This window comes from Meleagris gallopavo, chromosome 6 (genome assembly GCF_000146605.3).
Source record: "Meleagris gallopavo isolate NT-WF06-2002-E0010 breed Aviagen turkey brand Nicholas breeding stock chromosome 6, Turkey_5.1, whole genome shotgun sequence".
In the NCBI taxonomy this organism is placed as follows: Eukaryota; Metazoa; Chordata; class Aves; order Galliformes; family Phasianidae; genus Meleagris; species Meleagris gallopavo.
Window position 1 is genome coordinate 28,559,493 of NC_015016.2, and position 23,841 is coordinate 28,583,333.

General features: G+C 35.7%; 1 protein-coding gene across 6 annotated transcripts in view; it reads left to right on the forward strand.

The window, feature by feature from the left end:
- Positions 1-23,841, forward strand: part of HDAC9 (histone deacetylase 9) — a 440,323-nt gene that overhangs the window by 399,725 nt on the left and 16,757 nt on the right. For all 6 annotated transcript variants that reach the window (XM_010712747.3, XM_031553923.1, XM_031553921.1 and 3 more), the window contains 2 exons: positions 10,016-10,149; positions 19,828-19,912. In XM_010712747.3, the coding sequence (XP_010711049.1) occupies positions 10,016-10,149; positions 19,828-19,912 (219 nt within the window). The remainder of the gene's footprint in view (positions 1-10,015; positions 10,150-19,827; positions 19,913-23,841) is intronic.

Consider the following 23,841-nt stretch of genomic DNA (forward strand, 5'->3'; position numbering starts at 1 on the left):
ATTTCTGATAATTGCAGATGGTTATAAGAAAATCTAAATCCTTGACCACTTTAATTTTCACATACATTTTTGCTTTTGTGCATCCACTCAGACATCTGGTAATTTCACTTATATGCCTATATTTTCTTTTAGTCACAAAAAAGTACTTGTCTTATTTAATAATAGACTTTTTCACTGACTTAGCAAACACTCTTATCATTTTCTTCCATGTCTCTATTCTGTTTTCTCTCATCTTTCTTTCTCTTACGTAGTTACTATGAATTAATTAATTCACTCTAAATTCACTCTAATTTAATGACCAGCTATATAATTCAGGCTAGAACATTGGAAAGATGCTAGAATTTTGGTTCATGACCATTTATTTAAGGAAATAAAATCAGCAGCTTGGTCAAAACTAAGGATGATTAAAAAGTGCATCCTTCTCTGCTGAATTGCTGACTGTTACCTTGGATGAGAGGAACTCTTCCAATTTTGATTTTGTTGTTGTTGTTGTTGTTGTTGATCTTCTTTACTTACCTGTAGAGAAGCAAACACTTCTGTTGTCAGAAATTTTTAAGTTGCTTTTCTGTGATGTTTGGATAACTTTTCCCAAGCTTTCAGCTGGTGTGGCTTTTCAACTTTGTCAGAAGGAAGAACAAATACAATCTTGATGTTGCAGATTGATATACATTGTTTGCTAAGTTTCTAGTGCCAGTAGGGATCTTCGGGTTCTGACAGCAGATTATTTCACTTGCAGTAGTTAAAACTCTGCAGGGAGAAACGTAGCTATTCTGGTAATTGGGTTTTCTGTGTCTCCATCCAGAAAAGCCAAAATATTGTTTTGCCTTGAAGAAAAAATTTCGTTTTGCTCTAGAAACAGTCTGTTAACACTGAATGATTTTTGCCCTGCTTTGAACTTCCCATTTATAAGAATGACAAAGATGACTTTGATAGTGCAGCTGCAACAACATCTGGAGTCCTCAAATTACCTTGACATAATCTAACTGGGTTTCTGTCAGAGCACTGCATAGAAATGTCATTGTTTGTCTTGATGTCACTGTTGTTCAATGGAGATAAGGTCTGCCAGCTTCCCTTGGTGCTGCTGTCATGCTGTGGTAACAGTAGAGATAGATTCTTCAGAATCAGGTCATTCCTGAGTGATTCTACAAAAATCCAGAAGCGAATACTTCCTGACTGCTTAGTTGTCTGAAGGCACTCTTCCCTTATGGTTTGTGAGGATGTACCTGCATGCTTATTTCATTGTTTGGAAGTTTCTTGAAGAAACAGTATACAAACACTGAGGGAAGAATTCCATGAGAGTTTCTGGAACATTGTTTCTCAAGCAGTAATTTGTAGGTCACTGCTTGTCTGCAGAAGCTCACAGAAAGGCTTTTTCTGAGAAGTGCATTTCATAAGACTGGAAGGACTGGGATTCTAAGAAAGGATTCTATTCTCACACATGTATGTAGCAGGAAAGTTTTCTGGGAAACTAGGATATCACTCCTATTTCTATAAATATTGCTCCAGAATGCATGTTCAATTGTACATGAAGCCAGCTTGTTCACCCAGCATATGAATTTGGCTCTAAGATTTACTATATATATATTTATTTTTTTTTTTAAAGGAACATCTTCACTCATGCTTTAAAAATGTTTCATATCTGTGATGAGTATGAGTCACATACTTCATTCTGAGAAGCAGCAAATAAAAATATTCTCTAAATATTTTCACCTCCTGTGCATCAAAATGTCCTGCCTCCACTTGAGGCCCATGTAATTCTGTGCCATGTTTTTTGTTTTTGTTTATGTTTTGTGCTCCTAGTAGATTATGGCTTATAGCTGTTGTAAGTCTGCTATCTTATAACATGTGAGATCAGGTTCTGACATAACTTTTCCATTTAGGAAGGAGGCTATATGGAGCCATATATGTCATCCAAATATTAGCTATGTTTTTTTTTTTACTCTATGGTGTTTTACCTGCCATTTCAAAGCATCTGTGTGTCCTTCTATTAGTATGAAAAGGAACAAAGGATCTGTTGTAAATGGGTTGAAGTTACATCCTTTATTCTTACATGTCTTTGTAATAGAATGGCATAATAGAAAGTTGTTCTATTTATTTTGTTTGGAAATTGCAATTAATCAGAAGGCTGTAAGGAGTCAGACCTCAAACCTAGTTTCAATACTATTTCCTCTAGTGAGTTTTACACATTACCTTTTCAATAAGTGGTGACAGGCATCGCATTTCTTGGTGATTATAGCATATGTCAGGTGGGGTTAACGGGCACAGGGCCAGAGGGAAAGTAACTACTCAAGGTGTACAGTAATCCCTTAGAAATGATCTGCCTTATTTCCTCCTGATATTATAAAATTATGTTTATTAAACAATGTGATCCAAATCCTGAGAGGCACTAGACCTCTGATACTAGTATTGAGTTCACTAGGAGATTTGATACCGAACCGGTCAGGAAATCAAGTCTATTTATGTACAAGAACTCATCCTTGATATACTTACTGTACCAATATCCCTCATCTTGGAATGATGAATGATCCACATCTGGAGGCCAGATCTTTAGATAATGGTATATGCTGATTAATGCTGGCTAAGCAACTAACCTTTAATTTAATGTGCTGTGTTGATGTGATAGGATCAGTAAATGAGTCCAAATGAAGTGATAGCCTTAATTTGTAGACTCAGAGAAACTGTGTATGTTGGAAAGACATCTTAATCCATGCTGCTTTTCTTGGCAGAATTTTTAGACCATCTTCAGATAATGGCAGTCAGCTCACAGCTTCTGAGTGATGGACTTTAAACAAGATCCTTTGTGTAAGTCTCTTGGATATGAATTCAAAATTAATTGAGTTGATTTTTCATCAGTTAAAAAAATAGAAAGCTAGATATTCTCATCTGATTGTTTTCAGTCATAACTTTGCGTCCACATTTCAGCTATATTCATTTATAACAGCAGAAATATTGCCCCATATATTTTTAAAACATAGCATTGATTTATAGGCAGTAGTATTATAATAATCTTCCCCAAAACTTAATCAAACATACTGGTCTAATTGGATAGGCAATAGTAGTATCTGATTTTCATTCCATTGTGGATTAGAAACAAATTCCTCATTCTTCAAATTATTTATGTTTCGATCATATGTCATGTTTTCAAGCCAATTTCTTACTGAGTCTAGACTCAGGTTTGGAGATATAATCATCAGTAATTTCAGTAAAATCAGTAACATCAGATACAGATATTGTATATCAGAAAGATGGACAACTTGATCAGATTTGGAAGAAATTGTCATGATATCAGTGCTACCACTTACACTATCAGCTTAACAGATTTCACAGTATGGGGGATAGATTTTAAAATTGTAGTTGTCAGTCTGTTTAGGCTATCCATATATAAAACCTTTTGTGGGATATTTAATATATTTTCAGAGAAGAATAAAGTAAGAACTTCCAAACTGCGCAAAGAAGGGGGCCCTCCACATGAAGCAACAGGCTGATTCCGAAATCTGAAGCTGAGGTTCTGACATGCCACCTTGTTGTCTAAAGTTCTGTATTTTCCCTCTTGGCTTCTGCTTTCTTTCCTATTCCTGGAAAAAACATTGAAAACTTTGTGGGATGGATAATCTTGCTTCCTGTCCAGCTTTACTGAGTTGAGGATTTGCTGTCAAAATGAAAAAAGGAGGAGGGCGATAGAACAGTGGAGAAGTTATTACACGGGCCAGGTGTGAGACAGGGCAGAGATAAAAAATATATAAGGAAAATGGAAGAAAGAGAGACTTAGTGCAAATGCCTAGTATGAACAGACCTAAAAACATCCAGTCAGTTTTTGGAATATTCAAAATCTACTTTTTTGACTCTGGCAGCTGAAATCTGATGTTGAATTTTTTCCCTCTGAATCCACATGACAACACTGCAACAAGTCTAAAAACATAGTCATTATTTTATACACCACTATGACTTTTCCTGGAGGATGCTGAATCCCTGTTACTTGATAATAAAAAGTATAAAATAAATCTTTTCATTTTTTTAGTACAAATAAGCTGGGAGAAGAATTCAGGGGAAGCATCTTCCTCCAAATGCTTTCTCTGAGGAACATTTTGTCAGATGGTCAGTGCTGCTATTGTATGTTGGAGGTATACAAATACCTCCTTCCCTTCTTGGAAGACTAAGCAAATACGATGGACTGTGTAACCCACTTGGAGACATGGGTGCCCAGACCATCCTACTGAGTACTGGCAATCTAACTTTTTCCTGTAGTAAGAAAAATTTGCATTACTTGGCCTTTGGAGAAACATCCTATGTATCCTTGAGTAAGTATTTAATAGAGATTTAATAAGTTACGTTCAGTGTAGCAGCTCAAGAGCAGCTAATTATGAAAACCTTATTACTGTAGAACTAGCAGGCTTGCAATAAAAACATCTATTACATAAATTGTTAATCCATAAAAAATGTGTTTCTGGGACCACTGGTATTTGTTTAACGTACAATTACTGTCTAATTTAATCTAAATTAAATGCCTGGTTGAGACATGTAATTTAAGGTGTTATTGAGCTTCCTTCTCTGGTATTAAAAGCAAGAAATCAACTGCTAATGCCTGGAGGCCAGGTCTTTACCATTTAAATTCAGGTACCTTAGCACTAGCATTCCAAATATCAGCCATTTGGAAAGTGTTTTTCATAAGAATGTACGTATCTGGCATTTCCTCTTGCTTGGGGCCACATCCTGCCAACTGAGGCAAGACTCTGACTTAATCCAAATGAGGTTTTGATTGAATAAAAGGTATTGAATTGAGATCTGAGAATAAAACATGTTTTCTTATCGTAGAAGACAAGCTTTGCAAGATGTTCTAACTTCTGCCAGTGCTGGAAGGGTAAATTATCATTTGACTCCTGTATGGATGTATTTATTTAGGACACGTAGCCTGATGACTCAGGAAGTTATGTAAAAACTGACCCAGTTAATTTTAGATGCTATTGTTGGAAGAATATCAATGAAAATTAATCAAATAGTCATGAAGGAACCACAGGGAAGGAGCGCAGAACACTGGTGGGTAGGCTTTTGGCAGCGATCATCGCAACAGTTTTAATGAGAGGAAAACACATTCTCAAGTAAATTAGAGAGCAATGACATGATTAGATGGTAAATAATAGTTAAGTACATGCTTGGAGGTCCAGGACAGAGACTGTGGAGTTTTTGTGTTTTGGGTGTATTCCTCTCCAGTCTGCTCTGAATAGCCAGAGTAGTTCACCAGAACTCTGCCTATAATTTAGGGTCGGATTATAACTTTTCTGACACTGCAACCAAAAGAGCTGTTGGGGCCCTGCTGCAGCAGGAGTCTCACTGAGGCTTTCACCACAAGCGCAGAGCTTTTGGCTGTTGACGTGTCCTGGTTCTTCCAACAGCACCGTGGTTCTACTCGGCTCAGACTGCTGTCACTTGTAGGGGCTGTGTGGGAGACATCTGCTCTCCTTATGTGCAGGCAGGGAGATGGAAGGGCTCTCTCTTCTTCTGAGGCAAGTTTAGTCCTCATTAAGTGATGTTTGCACACTCACTGGTGGAGTTGCGTGTATGATTGTTTATGAAAACGAGGAGAGTGGGAGTGGACCCCTCCCACACAGTCTCTTTCCCTGTTCACTGGGGAAAGGATATGAAAAGGATCACATTCACTAGTTGTCTTCCTTCTCAAATGTCTGTCTCTCAAAATGTGAGGCTGCATGCACAAAGTCTAACTTGTAAGCTTTTCTTCATCTAGCTATAGCACACACCAGAGTTGTTTGATAACTCCATTGAAGGGGACAGGCCTGGACTAAGTGCATTTTATATGCTTATTACCACTTTTTGTTTTAGGTTGTCAGAGTAAACATGCTTCAGAAACAAAAACAGAAAACTGGCATACCTTCTCTTGTAGTATGTTTTAAAATTTTTTTATGGTTTTCAGTAAGTCTAGGTAGAGTCTAGCTGCTCCAGCCATTTTGATTAAGTGGGGCAGAAGTGTCACCAGTGTCATTCCTCACTGTTTGGCAGAACTAGAAGGAACACATGGGGAGGTTGTCTGTTACAAAAGCAAAAGCAAAAACAAAAACAAAGCAGCAAAAAAAATCCAACAAAAACAGGACTCTTGCTGTTACACTGAGACATCAGACAGTCCACTCAAAACTGACTTATTTAATTAAATGGTAATTCAAGTGAACAGCACACTATGTCCTTCAATAACAGCCTGGCAGCTTGCTCATTAATATAATACAGTATTAATTTTCTCTCTCTGCCTTGCCACAATAGAACACATTCAAACATGAGGCTGAATGCTGTATTTACTCCAGAAATAACATTGGTGGAAGGGCAAGGGTATAATTAATTAATATGTGTTATGTTTTTATTTTAAAAGTTTATTTTTTTGCTTCAAAGGTCAGCAGATAACAGTTTATATACTGTGTAATTTTCTAATGGATAACAGTGCCTGATAATATAGAAGTTCAAGTTGTCCGCTAGAAAGTAAAATTCATAATTTTCAATCTGCAGCAAAATACTTTAGTTATGCTACCCTGAATTTATGACTATTCATACATTACTTGTATACAATATATTACTTACATGATTGATGCAGTTTGTAATCACATTTTTAATGTTGCCTGCTGGCACAATTAATGAAATCCAGGGTGCAAGATGAAGAGTGACAGCAAGTCTTTACAGATTTAGCTCTTTGAAAATTATATGACATAGGTAAATAGAAAATTAGAAAGAAAACCAAAAGTGTTATTTCTCATATGCTATCATAATTTTGAGGCATTAGAAAATTTCTTTGTAAAATGATATTTTTGGCTTTCTGTTCTTCTGCATATAGTACTCACAACTACATAGTTCCAAGAGGATCTAGCAGCATTTTGTGCTCTTCATCTAAATGATAGCAACTTATAATAATTTCAGTTTTAATCTGTTCTTCATTTTTTTTATAAAAAGTACAATTGTTCATCCACAGTATTTTCTTTTCAGCAATAAGCAAATCAGGTAGTAGATAAGGTTTCCAGAAATACCTAGTGGAGTTTTAATGTTACTTGTATCAACCAGGGGGTTTCACTGCCTTTACTAGAATCATAGCAAGCCAATATCATTTAAATTGTAAAAAATATATTTGAAAATAATTGTTGGCACAAAATCATGCTCATAGCTTTCTAGTGCACTGTATGAGAATTATCTTAAATGTACTATTTCTCTGAAGTAAAATTTCACTGAGCACATTTACAGTGACTTCTGAAAATATCTCCTTATGTATAATCTTTTCTCACTTACTGACTAATTGAATGATTGGAAATAATTGGGAATAAATTAGAATTTATTTATTTTTTAATAATACATAACATTTGTACTCATTCTCATGGGCATAAATAGTCATGGATATTCCTAGAGCTCTTTCAAGTCCTGAGTGATGTATATCTGTCATTCAGTCAGAGACTTATGGTGTAAATGACTCAGACAGTTGCACCCACACATTGCAACCTCAAAGAAGGGATAAACATTGCAGGCTGAACTGGAACTCAAGAACTGATTTAGACGGCTTTCCCTTTTATAACTGTACATTTTCTGCTTATTTTTTTTTTTAATAAAATGCCAGTAATCTATAATTCTCATGCATCAGTACAAAAGCATAGTTTTACAATATGGTTTATCAAACTGAAACAATTTCTTAAAGTCAGCATTGCAGCTAACCCATGTGTGAGCTGGCACGGTGGAAGGGTCAAGAACTGCTGTTGACCATTTCTAGAAATTCATTTAAATTGGAAGATCCAGGATTCAGAATGTTTATCTGACTCCTTTCTCGCCTTGGAGTTGATCAGTGGGGTGTCGAATATGTGCTTGATCTCCTTACATCAGGGGAGATGACTGATTCTTTTCATGGTGCTTGTTACTATTTTCTTCTTGTTTTCCTTAATTATTTGGCATGGACTATAGTCCATCTTAAAACCATTACTTGACTGGGATTCCTTTCTTTCCATTTTGTTACTTCTGCGCTCCAGGGGATTTCCTTGAGGAAGTTAATATCTTTTCTAGGTTGCTACAGTGACACAGAATCCAAGTTTTTTTGTTAAGAATTTCCATAACTCGTTCAGTTTCAGGCAAAATTGTTGGCTGAAGTTATTTCTTCCTTTCCCAACAACTTACCTTTACTGTCTTGGGGTAATTACACTGAAGGAAAGATCTCATCATATTGGTTTAATTTGGCAACACTTTATTTTCTTACTTTGATCTCTGATGGGGAAGATACTTTCTGTATGGCTCATTGCATGGATTCCAATTCAGCCAGTAATTATTACTGTAACAGTGATACTAGAAAAAACAAGCAGACAAACTAACATTGTGATGTCTACAAGATATATTACATATGGTTGCCTAGCAGAAGAGAAAGGCACTGAGACAATCTTTGCATTTTTTTGCCACACATAGTCCAAATAATTGTGGTATGGTTACACTCATACAACATTTTCAAAATGTGTAGAAAAAATAAGGAAAACCTTTTTTTTCTCCACAGAAGTTCTGTAATATGAAGGATAATGGTGTTGTAAATGCACTGTTGAGTTTTCATCACAGACCCTAGGAGTGAGTTGTAGTGTTTGTGGATGTTAGGAGTCTGTGCCTGTTCATTCTTCTTCTTTTCCTTAAATGCTGTATGTAAGACTCACTTCATGCTGCTGGAACTCTCTTCTTATGAATCTGAAGATCATGCGTATAACATGCAGACAGAAATAAATCCTGTAGGTAAAAGAAAGTAGAAATTGGCTAAAGATCAAAGGTTATCCTCATTCCACTCCTTCCTTCACTTTTATTATCCTGTCTAAATTCAGCCTTTTGTAGAGAGGTTTTTATTTTATTTTTCATGAGGAAAGGTTGAGTTTAAATGAGAGTTAAGATTTTATTTGTTTTTCAACTCAGTATGTAATTTGAACCACAGTGTAGTAACTTTGCTAGAATACAAACTGCAGTTCTTATAGGGTATAGAAGATTGAGGAGTGGATTAAGGAAACAATATTTCAACTCCAGTGTTCTGTGATCTATAGATTAAGTGTCAAGTAGATCTCCTTTTTCTTTTTCTTTTCTTCAGAACTAATTGTATGTTTTCTTGCTTGTCAGATCAAGTCTTAAATCTGTCTTGCAAAATTTCTTTAGATAACATACTTGTAATTTCTGTATTTATTTTTGTTCTTTTTGTGACATTTTCCACCAGAATGCATTAAAAAGTTTTGCTTTTCCTACCTTTATTGAGGCTTCCACAGGTGCTTTTTAAATGCTTTATTTAAGACTATGAAATGCACTGAAATAAATAAGGATGACCAACAGTAGAGCAACTGAACCAGATTAAGTAGAAAAGTTAAGAACAATATGTGATGAGTACGTAACTTCAGTAGTTTCAAAGCAGTACTGGTAGAGGTATCTAAAACATTCTGGATAGTTTCAATTTATACCAAAATCTTGAATCAAAGAAAGTGATCCAATGTTTTTTCTGCTTCCAAAAGTACTTTAAAATGGAGATAAGATGTGACACCTTTCCACTATTTTTCTATCCATGGCTGTATATTAGACTCAAAGTCCAAATACAAAGGAAGAAAAGATCTCTAAACAAAAAAATCATCTTGTTTGAAAAGCACAACTATTTTAATTACAGTATCATAGTCTAACTATAAATGTTATTTATCATATCAGTGCCATGATTGATCATCTCTAAATAACAAAGGTGTATTTTACATTGTTGTGCAAATGGGGAGAATCAAGGATGCTATTTGTTAATGAGAGGCAAACCTCATGTTTCAGTTAGTATCCAGCTACTGAGGATCAGCATGGCGGTCATTATCTGACATCTGCCTCATGCAAAATTCTGTATACCTAACTCCAAAGCATCTGGTGTGGGCTGCAGACAGAAACAGGATACTGAAAAAAATATATCCCATACTCCATGTAGTCTTACTCAGTAAATGTGAAATATGTCAGTAATATTTGTTCTGCTTTAATTATTTGCACTACTGTATTTGAATACTAGGTTTTGGTCACCTAACCAAGCAATTGCTGAAGCTAGCGGATGGACGTGTTGTGCTGGCACTGGAGGGAGGACATGACCTTACTGCCATCTGTGACGCATCTGAAGCCTGTATAAATGCCCTTTTAGGAAATGAGGTAAAACATAAATCATAGTTGGAGAGAATGATCCAAGTCTGCTGAAAATACTATCCTTTCTTTTAGCAGCTATAAAGCAAACCTATTTTGATTGGATGTAAAAGACATGCAATTTGAATGTTTCAGAGTAGATCTCAGATAAGCCAAAAGCATGCTTTGCTTTAAATAAATATCTCTAAATAATATGATTATATAAATCATTTAGTGTTTGCCTAAATTATTCTCAGTTCCAGATAAGATTTTACACTTCAAAATTGCATTTGGTATTGCTGTGCTGAGTACCAGGCTTTATGTCACTGATAGCCATTGGTATCATCTAAAAGGATCAGAGCTTCCAACCAATTTTGTGGGAAAACACTGGCTATTGTAATGTACCTGGTAATCTTAGGGATTGAATATTGCAATGGCACTTTTTTTTTTTTTTGGTAATATTTTGACACTTCACCTGTACTAGCATGTAGAAGAACAAATTTCAAAGGCTCGTGACACATAAAAGCATTAATAAGAATGTGACCAAGATTTAAAAAAAAAATTGTTATTATTTTTTAAGTTAAAAATGAAGATTCAGTTTGGTCTGTCTGCATGCAGTTTAAATGGAATGTCCAAGATTTATAAAATACTTTATATATTATGAAAAAACTTTTGAGAATGGACTGTCAGACTAAGGAGATATGAATACATAAACACTCATTTATGAAAATAGGCTCTATTGTCCACTGGAAAATATCTTTTTTTCTATAAATATGATGAGAAGGAAAGTAAGCTTGCAGAATTTACAGACAAAACCATTTAAGAAAAAGAAAAGTTTTTACCAGAAGAGATTTGTGAGATCTCATTATAAAGTTCACTGTATTACCATTTTTCCTCAGGAGAAACAACAGTGACTAAATAATTTATCCAAACAAATGTATTAGTGCTAAACTGAAAGCTGGTCTGCTAATTTCCTTGTATTTCAAGTCTTCATACCTATGAGAATAATGTGAAGTAATGTATCTTCTGATGGAAATTGGATAGATGGCTTTTCCAACTGTTCCTTTTAAGCTTTTATTATTATTATGAGTCATCAAGATAATTTTATGCTTGTTATTTTTTACATTATATGTAGAATAAATACAATGATAGCTTTCTCAAAAGTATTTTCAGAAATGTACAGAAGTGGACATGTTCAAAAAAAAAAAAAAATTAAGCTTTCATCTGGGTTTTGTCTTCTGTTACATTTGACAAGTCCCAAAATAAGTGTTTTCCAGTTTTGTGATATATACTGTTTAAATGGATGCTCAGCTCAGTGTTTCTTATTTATTTATTTATTTAGCTGTTGGAAGGATTGCAAACCTAGATTGAGGCATTTGATAATCTTAGTGAATGCAGCTTTGGTTTTCCTATCAGGCGCCTTCCAGGGCACTCTCATTTCCTATTCCCTGTTGTGACTTTACTTGTAATAATGTAAGATGACATCATGGCATCAGTGGCTTTTCATAGCTCTTTTAAACCCTTTCCCTGAAATTTGGACCGTTATGAGACTAATGCTAATGACACAGTTCTAATGTTATGATGCATCTTCCTTTTGTGGATATCCATGTCCCTCTATCCAGTTATGACCATTTGGTGGTGCTACCCATTTATGAAAAGTGCTTTGTTTTGTTTCAACACTATATCACACCCAACTACCATTTCTGCTTTCACAGGCCAGACATTATCTGAGATAGAATACTGACTATGAGAAAAAAAAAGTGGGATAAGTGTATTGGAATTGAAACTTTCTTCCATTTTCTTTTAGAGTAACCTAGGCCTGGGAAATTAAATAAGTTACAAATCTATCTGGTTGAAAAATACTGCTAAGCAAATTTCAAGTCAAACAAAATTGTAATAACAGATTGAAGAAAAGCATAGCCACACAACCATTAATTATACACTTATAAAAGAGCATGATCCTTAATAACTTGAAACATCTCATGCAATAAGCATTATTCTCATGTGCTGTTACTCACAGATGTGTCCTTAGGGAAATGCATTAAATGGTCTGTTGCAGCAGAATTTCAAAGAGAAAATATGCTGTGGTTGCTAAGACAAAAATACTCCAGAGTGGATGTCATTACTAACACTAGCATAAGATATTGGTGCTTACTTAAAAGAATAAGTAAAGGTGTTGCCGAGGAGCAGACACTAATGAGGAAGTCTGATACTGAGTTAGCAGTTAGAAGTCAGCACGTCCATTGACATCTATAGATTTATGGAAATCTATACCACATGGCCCATAGCATATACAATGGTTGATTTCAGCATATTATTCATGAACTTGCACAGCAAGCTGTGTTCAGCCAAGGACAGAAAAAAAATGCTTTTCTTCAAATAACCAATTATTGTAATTTGAGGATACATTCTTTGCTGCATACAATCTTCACAGGTGATTAATAGGATAATTATAACTTATTATCTGCCCTTCACTTTTAAAAATCATGGTATGTAGTGTAATCCTAGTTTAAAAACTTTGGCAAGATGAACTTCGGTTTCCAAATACTACACATGTAATTGAGCTTGAATTAAAAAGGTTGGGAAAGGTCTTTGTAAGGTATTCTGCAGTTTGTCAATGTATGTCATATGCTGAGGCTTAGAATTCATAAACATTTTTCAGGGTTTTTGAAAACTCCTTCTTTGCTTTTTTAGGTTTTGGCCAGGACTTGTCAATACAGAAATTCACTATTTCATATGTTCTATTACCAGCAGAATAACGCTATAGAATAATGTATATACACACATATATATAAAAAAAAGGAATTGTAAAACTAACAGCAGCAACTTCCTACTTTCATGGAGATCTAATTTGATTTGTAAACATAAAATTAAACTTACAAACAGGGAGTCCTTATTTTCTTAATTTGTCCATAAGTACCAAGAAGGAAAATATTTTGACACTCAAACTGGACATATTTTTCTCTTAGTTATATGTAACCTGTGGGATAGTAATCTGTTTATCAAGATAACTTTTTATGCATCTCTCAACAAATGCGAGTCACTAGAAAAAGAATACAATATCATGTTAATCTTTTTAAATTTGAATATGGCACAGGAAAAACTTGCACATAATTGTTGATTTTGAAGACTAACCAAAAAACCTATTAAAAGGTCTCCTTTTCTTGGAAGACCTCAGAATTTAAATGAGGTATCAGCCCCATCTATGTGTGGTGAGAACTTCTGAATTTCACACCGGAAGTACTTTTGAATAGCAATTTCAAAATTCAAAGACAGTTAATGGGATTATTATTGTCTTTTTTTCTTCTGACTGGAGATACTTACATTGATGATTGATTATTTTTAAACCCTAATATTTCTTAAGCAGATATCCCTAGTGCCTTTAGATATTGTAGGGTATGCAGGACATCTGGTAGGACTCATAGAAATAACGCAGAACTTAGAGGAGATCTATGCCTTTTATGAGCGGCAGCTAGACATCAGGAAGAACACCCTGTACTGGAAAAGGTTATATTTGGTTTAGTTGTGTTTAGGCAACTAAATACCCCTTTAAATAATGAGAAAGCCAAAACAGAAATGATAGAGAAAAGGAAAAAAATCATTAAAATGGATTTATTAGTAGAGGGCTTTACATAAAAAAATACTTTTATAAAATTAAGTCCTGGTGATCTCAGGTGAGATTACTTTGAAAAAAAAAAAAACACTTTGTCTATTTTCAGAGCTAGTTAGGAGCTGTGTGGGTTATCTTCTTGGAAGGAAATCTTCCCAAGAGGTGAGAAGAGATTAAGCAGCTGGATTCCCTTGAAAACATGGAAATCCTTGGAAGGTAAAAGACAGGCTAAACATAAATTGCTTTAAAGTGTCCCTGAGAATTTGAAACATGATTTAAGAACATGTCCATTAAATGAGCATCTTTCAAAACAAAGGAAATATTGAATTCAGAAAATTAGAAAAGAGACATTGCTTTTAAGGCTATATATTTATGAGATGCAGAGTTGTGATTAAAATTCAGTTCTCTCATTTATTAAGATAATCTTTAAACAATACTGCAGCTTTTCATGGATAGGTTATACTATTTCAAATATATATCCTTAATATATATGTGTATATCTTTTCAGCTAAGAAATTGATTAAGTGCTAATTTTTATGTTTTATCCCAGGAAGTGTGTGAAAATGGAGCTCACTGTTCAGATATCCCCCCAGCTCTTTTGGAGCCAGGTGGAAAGGCTATTCCCTATATTAAAAGACAGGTTCTGGTTTCTTTCCTCCACATCACTTTTGAGGAGGCATTACTTCCATTTAAAAAGCTGTCAGGGATAAGCGATTCTTGAGCTTGGTGTCCTGAAACCTGCAGCTTATTTCCACAACAATTACATTAAACTAGGGTGTTCCTCAGCAACCAGAGAGAATGAGGAAGGAGTCCTCCAAGTACAAAACTCTTTGGGTTAAAAACTAAGGATTTAGTTCTTCCTTCATCTCATCTGATGTCAAAAACCCAGGTGGGATATTTCTGTGGTATTCAGAGGTCAGTCTAATATTGTGGTCCTTCTGATCTATCTACAGGTTTTGTCTTTTAGCTCTACATGGTACAGCAGTTTTTCCATAGTCTGTAACAAGTGATAATTGGTCACAGATGGGATCATGTTCTCCTCTGCATAGAGGAAATGGAAAAGTGCAGTCCAGAGTGTGCTCTGCCCAGCAGGACCCTGCAACAAAGACACACAGAGGATGTATGTCTACTCTCATTGATTGTGGCGGCCAAGGCAGAATTTGGCCTCAAGTGCAAAAACATTTTTGAATGACTAAATTTAACATCTTCTACTAAATATTCTTTTGGCTTGAATATCAGTCTGAAACAGAATTTGACAAAACATTGTGATTGGTTGGCTCCCAAGCATGCTTAAAATCTTATACCAGACAATTTTCTTGCATAGTGTGAAGTATGTGCTTCTTTCTTGCAATCTGTTGAGTTGGCATTTAGGAGGGGATGGTAATTTAAGTGGAAACTTGTACTCTGGATCTTTCCTGCCAATGATGAAAAGTTGGCATTTTCTCCTTTATGGAATTCAGAGTGAATCTGTATCTGCTTGCCAGCTAGGCAACAAACTCTGCCAAGAGAGCCTGGACTGTATTAAAAAGGGTTATTTGCCAGAACAGGTAAGCATTTCTCTCTTCAAAAAGGAAATATTAATGTAAGTGAATATGGCCTGAGATCAGTTTTAAATTGCATGGTAAACTTGGTCATGATCTTACATCCTTAATGTTAATCTTATTCTAATACTAGAAAATAATTAGCACTGATACTAAGCCACCTGTCAACTGCTGCTTGCATAAGCACAGAGCCCAGGAATTGGCTCACAAATAGAACAGTAGAAAAAAGAGGAAAATGGAGCAATGTGCATGCCAGAGATTCACATGATGCCATCAAAGTTCAGAAAATGGGCAGTGCTGTTTGGACAAGGCAACAGAATATTCTGAATTTGCTGTTACATATTTCCAAGGCAAGGCATTGGTTTTTAGGGACCAGTAGGTACTAATGATGCTTCAAGCTTTTGAATCTATTTCCTTGTGAAGACTGTCATTTATGTACAGCGCTATAGCCATGGATCACAAAATTACTTACCTTGAATGCTTATATATGAAATCAGAAGGTTCCAAAACTTTGAGAATAGTATTAATAAAAGAACATAGAGGACCTACTGGTTCCCTGTAATCATGGCAAGAATAAGAATAACAAAGCCCAGTCTTGGTGCTGGAATGCTTCTTGTACAGTAAACTTGGGAAATGGATATTGTAGAACTTCCCTCTGCAGCCTAAGAGGGAGCCTGTCTGCCTTCTCCCCTTCCTCTGTGTGTGTGAGGACTCTCCATTCTCCTTACCGTTTGCTTGCAGTTTCCTCACTTGTCAGTTATTTTAAACTGTACTCTGCAACAATCTTCTCTGAAACTAACCTATATGCTCTAAAATATGACAAGACTAAGACAATGCAGATATTGCTAGATATTCCAGCTCCGTACAAATTGCTGCAGTTTCAGATTCTCCTCACATTCCCAAGGATCACTGCAGATCACCTTCTGGGCACATGAAATTTCCATCTGTAATTCCTTCTTCAGACATTTGTTGATATGTCTCTGGCACACTTTTGCAACCCAAGTGACTTTTGCCCATTTACATTGTTTTTCCTACTTTGAAAATGATTAGTTAATACAGTTTATATTTTCATCTGCTACTTTGGGCACAAAAGCCAAATTCCGCCATGTAAAAACTTTGAAAATTTGACTCTCTGTGTCTGGTCCAAACTGTCTCTCCAGTGATTTGGTTAGTTCTGTACCGACTTGAGCTCTTTTTCTCTGAAAGGTTTCTTTCCTGAGAACATATGTATTTCCAGCTCTCTTTTCATCTTCCATTCTGTTAGCTTCCAGATTAAAAAAGTTCGTGATCTCAACACCAATAAGTTTAGGAAGGAAGATGATGGTGCCATATATGCCAGGTGTAGAGTAACTTCTTTTGTTCACCGTTGGGTCCAACTGCTGATATTTTCCAGGGACATCTCTATGTCTTTACAGTTGTATCCAACCAGTGGATAGCTGCCAACAGAATCTGGTCTACTGAATGCAGACCATCTTATTTCAAAGTTTGTAGAAATATCTGCCATAAGCCACTGGCTTTATTTCTACAGTGTTTTTTAACAGTGTTGCATTTAAACTGAATAGGATATACAGTATAATAAACTTATTTTGGAACCTCTTAAGATTTCCCTGATATGGAAGAAGACTCAAGTTCTGTCTGCTTACCCCTAAGGGTTAGGAAGATGGAACAGCTCTGGAACAGAAGGTGTGTTTTGAGTATGACATGAAAGTGTTGTGAAAAGAGGAGTTAAGGAAATGATCAGAGAAAACTATTACACTCACATCACTTGCAAATGTAATAGTAATTGGGATAATAATTGTTGGACATGTGACCCTTTTATCTTCTGTTAAGGGATTCATCAGTATATTTTATCTTCTGGAAACCCATCTTCCATTTTTAATATTTGTCTGATATGTCTAGGTATTCAAATATTTTCTATGTTCTACCTTTGTACTAATGAATAGAAATTTCATTGATATATTAGGAAAAATGGAGGCAAAGTTTTGTCTCCTAAAAAAATCTGTGAAGAAGATAACGAAACATTCTCCTTTAGCAGGAAATATTTTCTAGTTGTATCTAGATCTTGCTGTTTTGTATAAGAGTTCTGCATGAAGAAACTCAGGGTACTCAAAGAGGAAATAAGACAGAGGTCTCAAATCTTACATTCTGGAGTACTTCATACTCCAACGGTATTTCTACAGTTATAGCCTGGAGCTATTAAGTACCTTCAGGGGAGTGAATTGGTTATCAAAGCCTCGTAAATTATGAAATTGTCAAAACAGAACCTTAAACTTCTCATCAACTCTTCTGTGTTCCTGCACCCAGTATGACCAAATGGAACTTCAAGACTTTGTCTTTTTCTAGGCCAAGTGATAGATTGCTCTAAAAAGAAGATAACAAGTGATAAAAGCAAGTGATATCTACTTACATAACACAATTTATAGATTATTGAGAAAATAATGTTTGTTCTAAAAACTGTGAAGCTTGAGCTGCTGGTGGGCATTTTCATAAATGCAGTTTTCCACCAGGAACCTTCAAATAACCAAATAGGGTAAACTAGGGATATTGTGAAGTAGTTGTGATTTAGGAATTGCAAATGTTTCTGTAAATCTGATTTTTATTGTTACTGCTTTCTTGGTTCTAATCCATGATACATATTATATAGCAACAATCTTCCTCTACTGCCTGGCCTCTCCAGTAACTGAGACGGGTTGGGGCCAACTCAGGTTCTACCAGAACTTCTCTGAATGCATGCTCACTGCACAGAATGGAGTGATTTATTCTATCTGAAAACAAAACATAGTACTACTGTTTCTAGCCACGAGGAAATCTTCCAGCTGCAATCCCGCATGGTATTCTAAGGAAATAATGACACAAACAGCCTTATTCCATTTAGCTATCGAGACACCTGACCACTGGAGTTATTTACAATGTCTTTATTACTGGCAGACATTCAGGGCTGATCTTACAGGTAGGTTCCCAGAATTTCTGGAATTTGTAATTGAACTTCCTTAAAATAGCATTGTTAAAGGGATGTCTACACTGCATTTGCTTCCCACTTTGTGTGCTTGGATCAAAGCTGATTTTATCTAGTTGGTGGGTAGCAATGCAGCAGTAGCAAGTGCTACAGGAACAATATGTGATGGCTACTGAAGTATTCACTTCACAAGGAAGCTACTTGGGTGGGCTACACTTGACCTAGTTTAAAGCAGGCTCAGGCACACTTAATAAAGGAGTTTTGTCTGCAGTACAGATGTCTCCCATCAATGATGGTTGAACTTACTTAGCTTTAAAGAAGAGAGGTTGGTTCTGATATGGCTCTTGTTCACCATGATGGGATTGCTCCTTCCTGGCTCTGCAGGAAGCATGCCTCCAAGGCCAGACTTAGCCAGCCTGCATTAGGAAGCAGAATGGTCTCTAAGCACAGTTCAACGAAAATGTAGTTGTTACAGAACAAGGAGGGACACGTAGCCTTAATTATGTTTACCCTTTTCTAGGAGAAAATGTGTGGGCAAAATAAATAAATAAATAAATCAAAATACAAGTAGTTCTCACTTGGTTGTTATCCTCATGAATTGTTAGGCTATAGTAATTTCTGATGTTGACTACTATCACATATTTATTCTTCAAAACTCTGAAATCCAAATTTGGACTAACGTAAGTCCTATGAAAAGAAGAAAAGTACTGTATGTTCTGTGCAGTGAAGTATCACTGTAAAACAGAAAAATACTGTTATCTCCAGATTATAAATAGGGATTTGAAACAAGTGGGGCACTGTTATGGCAAATTAGTTTTAAAAGGTTGAACATATGTCAAAAGTGTCCAGGGATTAGTTTTTTTAAGATATTTAGGTACCTAATTTTCCTCAGTAAGAAGTGATGAAGGGTAACTCGTATTCATTGAAGGAAAGAAATTACTGCGCAGAAACTGAACACATCCTTCTGTTAATTTATTATGATGCAGCTCCACCCAAAGAATGCACAGTTAAAATTGACTGATTAAAATTCAGTTGTCTCTAAAACAAGTGTGCTTAGAGAACTTGTACTGCTGGTCTGCACAACAGTTTTTCACCTACTTCTTTATTTGAAAGTAATGCAAAGCTAGTAAAAATAGCCGTTTCATGGATTTCCCATATAAATCTTAAAGTGTGTAAGATGGTTAGTTGTAATAACACTAGAAAAATAAAGATAATGGAGTGCACACTTTGGTCCCAGTGTGGCTTCAGCAAGGTTTTGTTTGGAGTACCCAGCTGCATATACAGACGCAGTGGAATTTGGTTTGCGAGGAACCTACAAAAATTACACAAATAACTAGCATTTTTTTAATGAATAATACACAGACATGCACCTGCTTCAGAGACTCCATAGATTAGTCTTGCAGCCAATAGAAAAGCCCCTTGGAATTCAATTACATGGCTGAAAACAGAAAACAAAATCATGGCTATACTTTTAGAACTCTAACCAGCAAAATGTTAACCAGTTCCTGGGCTAAGGTTTTCCTGAGGATTAGTTTGTTTCAGTTTGTTTTACTTCCCTGTGTCTTATTGAAAATTTATATTATTCTATTCTATTCTTGCAGCTGGAGCCTCTCCCGGAAGATATTGTGCACCAAATCCCCAATATGAATGCAATAGCTTCTTTAAAAAAGACCACTGAAATTCAAAGTATGTTTCTCAGTTTGGGTTGTTGGGTTTGTGGTGTTTTTGTTATTAATTAATGTCACAGACATTAAACTATTGTTTCAGTGAAAAGAGAAGACAAGTTTTGTATGTACAAACTCACATGCTATGTCTTGTCTGTATGCATCTACATAGATAGATAGATAGATGGATAGATGGATAGATAGATAGATATACACACGCTTTGTTTTTGTTGGTTTGGCATGTCTTTGTTTCTGTTATGTATTTATACCTGATGCATTAAGCCATTTAAATTATTTAGAGCTTTCCAATTTCTGCATTTTCCCAAATCTCTCCATTCCAGAGCAGATTAAATGAAATAGATGCTTGTCAGTGAAGGACAGGAACAGACGCATAAATCAGAGCTCAAGCAAACAGAATTTTCAGATTTTGTTTGTGCAGCCCTTTTCAAGTTATTCACTTTAATATGTAGGGGAATTTGAAATAAAATTAAGAAACTCAAAATGGACACTGATCTCTGATCTCTGGAACAATGGCAAATATATTATGCCATTTCAAATCAAATATATTATGATTTTATTCTATTTCTGATTCAAACAGTATTTGATTGCTTCAGTTCCGTGCCTTGTTCCCAACTCTTTACTAACCAGATGCTTTGGGGCATTGCTCTGACCTCAGTGAAAATTTTTCACTTTGCCATCAGTTACCTTAATCCTTCTGAGCAGAACTCCCTTAATTTCTCTAATCTTCTGCTTTCTGCCATTTTACCAAGGCTGCAAAAGCTTCCTGACTTCTACTGTTTGCTAGTTCCTTAATAATAACAAATGGATAACAAATGTTTTGATTCATGTTAGGTTAATCACAAGTAATTGGGAGTCATCTCTATAAAATAAATGCAGCTTTTGATGGGGACACCATGCATTATCCATTGATAATGCAGTACTTCTAAATGTAAATTTAGTTGTAAAGAGACTGAAAATTCATTGTGGGTTTATAATTCAAAATCCTTTATAATTTATAATCCTTCATATCCAGCAGTCACTCACATATGTACATGTTCCAATTAAATCATCTGTATTTGATAAATTCCAGTATGTCATTTTTGCTGAATGGTATCTCTTAGAGTAGCTCATGAATTTGTGTTTTTCTTAAAATTCCCTGTAAGTTAAGAAAATTCACAGCCTACACAAGATCGTATTGATTTGCAAATGATAATAGGAACAGAAAGCCACACACAGAGACCTAGAAAGCTTATGAACAGCTGGAAAGAACATCTATTTCTGTTTGAAATAAGACATATATTTAATGAAAAATGAATCTGAAACAAACAACAAAAACAGAATGGATGAGGAAAAAATAATACTAGATCTAGAGAGACATGGTGTCTAAGTGTCTTACTAACTGTGCTTATACACAAATGATGGTCTTTCAGGAAGAAGAAAGTGGATGAGAAACAAAGATATGGTGTATATCTCAAAACACAATCCAAAGCTCTGCAGAGTGACTTAATTCTGATTATTCAGAGCAAACTTTGATTTGAGCAGACCCAGTTCAGTCATGGCAGTCCAATGAACTGCCAAATTGCTCAGAATTTGGAGTTATTTGTACACAGTGTTGTTGATGTGGGATTTTTTTTTTTTTTTCACCTGCCTGAAAAGTTATGTATCCATAATTTTGTTTGGAGAGAGACCAAGTATTAGAAACAAATATGCTTGAATGAAGGAAAAGAATACTGAGGGAGGTCACTGCAGATTCATGCAGGATATGTAATTTAAAAAATTACACTGAAAAATTGTGGAGGAGCACCTCAAAATATATTGAGAAAGCCGGCTTTGTCTGGATGGTTGCTTTTATGTGTCTTGGGTCTGTTTCTGTGGTTCAACTTTGATGATGAATATTACAATATTTTAGACCAAAAATGTCCCTCCTCTGTGTTCGTTTAAAAACAAAAATCGAAAAAAAAATTCCTTTGTAAGTGGAATAGAATGTATATAAACTTTTTTTTTCTTTTTTTTTAATTGTGACAGTGGTCTAAAGCCCTTTTGGAAATGTAACATATTTGGAAGTGGTAATTCCCACACCCATGTAATATGGTATTTCTAAACAGTCCTGTTTTTAATATTATCTCCAATCTGGATTTTTCAAGCAAACCATAGTACCGCATGTCCAAACCTATTGATGAAAGGCAATTACAAATGATTTTAGCAGTGACAGAATCATTCATTTTTATTATTTCCTGGTAATAATCAGTGCCCCCACAAATTTTTGAGAGAGACTTAAGCACATATTCATGTTGAAAGTCACAGCATACCTAGAAGACTGAGTTGGTTTCATTGTTTCTTCTTGCAAGCAGTGATTCCTCTTCAAGTTTTGTATGAATGAAACCAGGGACATGCTCCATTTTTTTCCCTGTTCTCTGCAATATATTCAATGAGTGTAACAGAACCAGCAGAAATTCACATTTCGATAGCAGACAGCAGAAATGGCATTTTCAAGGTTTGGGTCAGATGCTTTAAGTTTACCCAACTGTCAATCTACAGCATACCTAGAGTTCTTAAGAAAGCTCCTTTACAATTGCATGCTGTGCTTGCCTCTGTTTCACAAGACTTCGCCTGCATTTCTTTTGGATTGAACATACCCAAGCCCCATATATGCTTAGTGCAGAATATATATGAGTTGTGCTTTAATAAAAAAAGCATGCAAAGATTTTTCTGCTTACTACAGCTGTTTGTAAGCTTTGTAATTTTAAAGAAAAATCTGCCATCGCTTTTTCATCAGCACCAGAAAGTTCCACACAAGGTACCTGCTGCTACCTGGATGTTATTCCTAAATGGGATTGCTTTAAAATTTCTTCCCATGAACCACAATGGGCTTCTGTGTACTCTCCTTCTCCAAGACCCTCCACAGCAGCATAAATGCTGATGCCTGCTTACCAGGGGCTCTGCTGCCCCTCTAATGCTGAAGCCCCTTTATATTAAAGTGCTCAATATAGGGAAACAAGAAATATCACTGATCGCTTGGGAGTGGAGGGCAGTTAAATGAGCACAAAGAGCCCGATAATATGCTTGAATTGGCCCTGAGTTTTGGTGTTACAAGAAAGGCCAGATTCAGGGGGCAGCTGGTGTATGAGCCTGTGTGTGAATGAACGAATGCAATGGAGCAGTCCTCACTGATGCTATTTTATTGTTGCTGCAGGAGAGCAACGCAGTGGTAGCTAGTTACTAATATTTTATTTTATGAATAAGAGCCCTTGAAAACTCCAGCAGTGAACACGGGTTCATTTCTTTTATAGGCAAGAGGAGGTATTATTCCCATGCCAACAGATTTGATTTTCTTGCACATCTGTTTCTGCAACAAAAACCCCACCCACTCTGTGAACATTTAGCTCATAAATTATAGGGTTTGAATTGGGTGTATATTGCAAAGACTGACTTTTGCACATATGATCTGTGAGAATGCTGTGGAATGCCCATATAACTTTTTTTGTTTGCTTTTAGTGTATTTTTTAATGAACAGAGAATTTGGTCTCTGAGCACAGTAATAATAGAGAATATTTTTGTCTTGTTTTTATAAAATTTGCCAGGCTCCAATCATTGAGCCTACCGTTATGTACATAACTTTTTAGCTGTGTCTTTCATGCTTCTGGAGCAAAGCCAACCTTCTAGCACTTAATCTCAACTTTGTAGGATACTTAATACACTTTACATTTTATCCCCAGAAGGTCCCCGTTATTTAAAGATTCTGCTAACTACTCAAACGTGCACACTATTAGAGTTCAAAGAAATACTCTGGCCACGCTCGCTGGTTGTTCTTGCAGATTGGCTTGGGCTTTCATCTTGCAGTGATATTTTTGAATAAAGACATTTTCAGGTTTTATTGACAGCTTTCACACTGGAGTAAAAAGTTCATCTTTTGAGAAGCCTGAAGTGGTACGGAGGGCTGTGCTATCCATG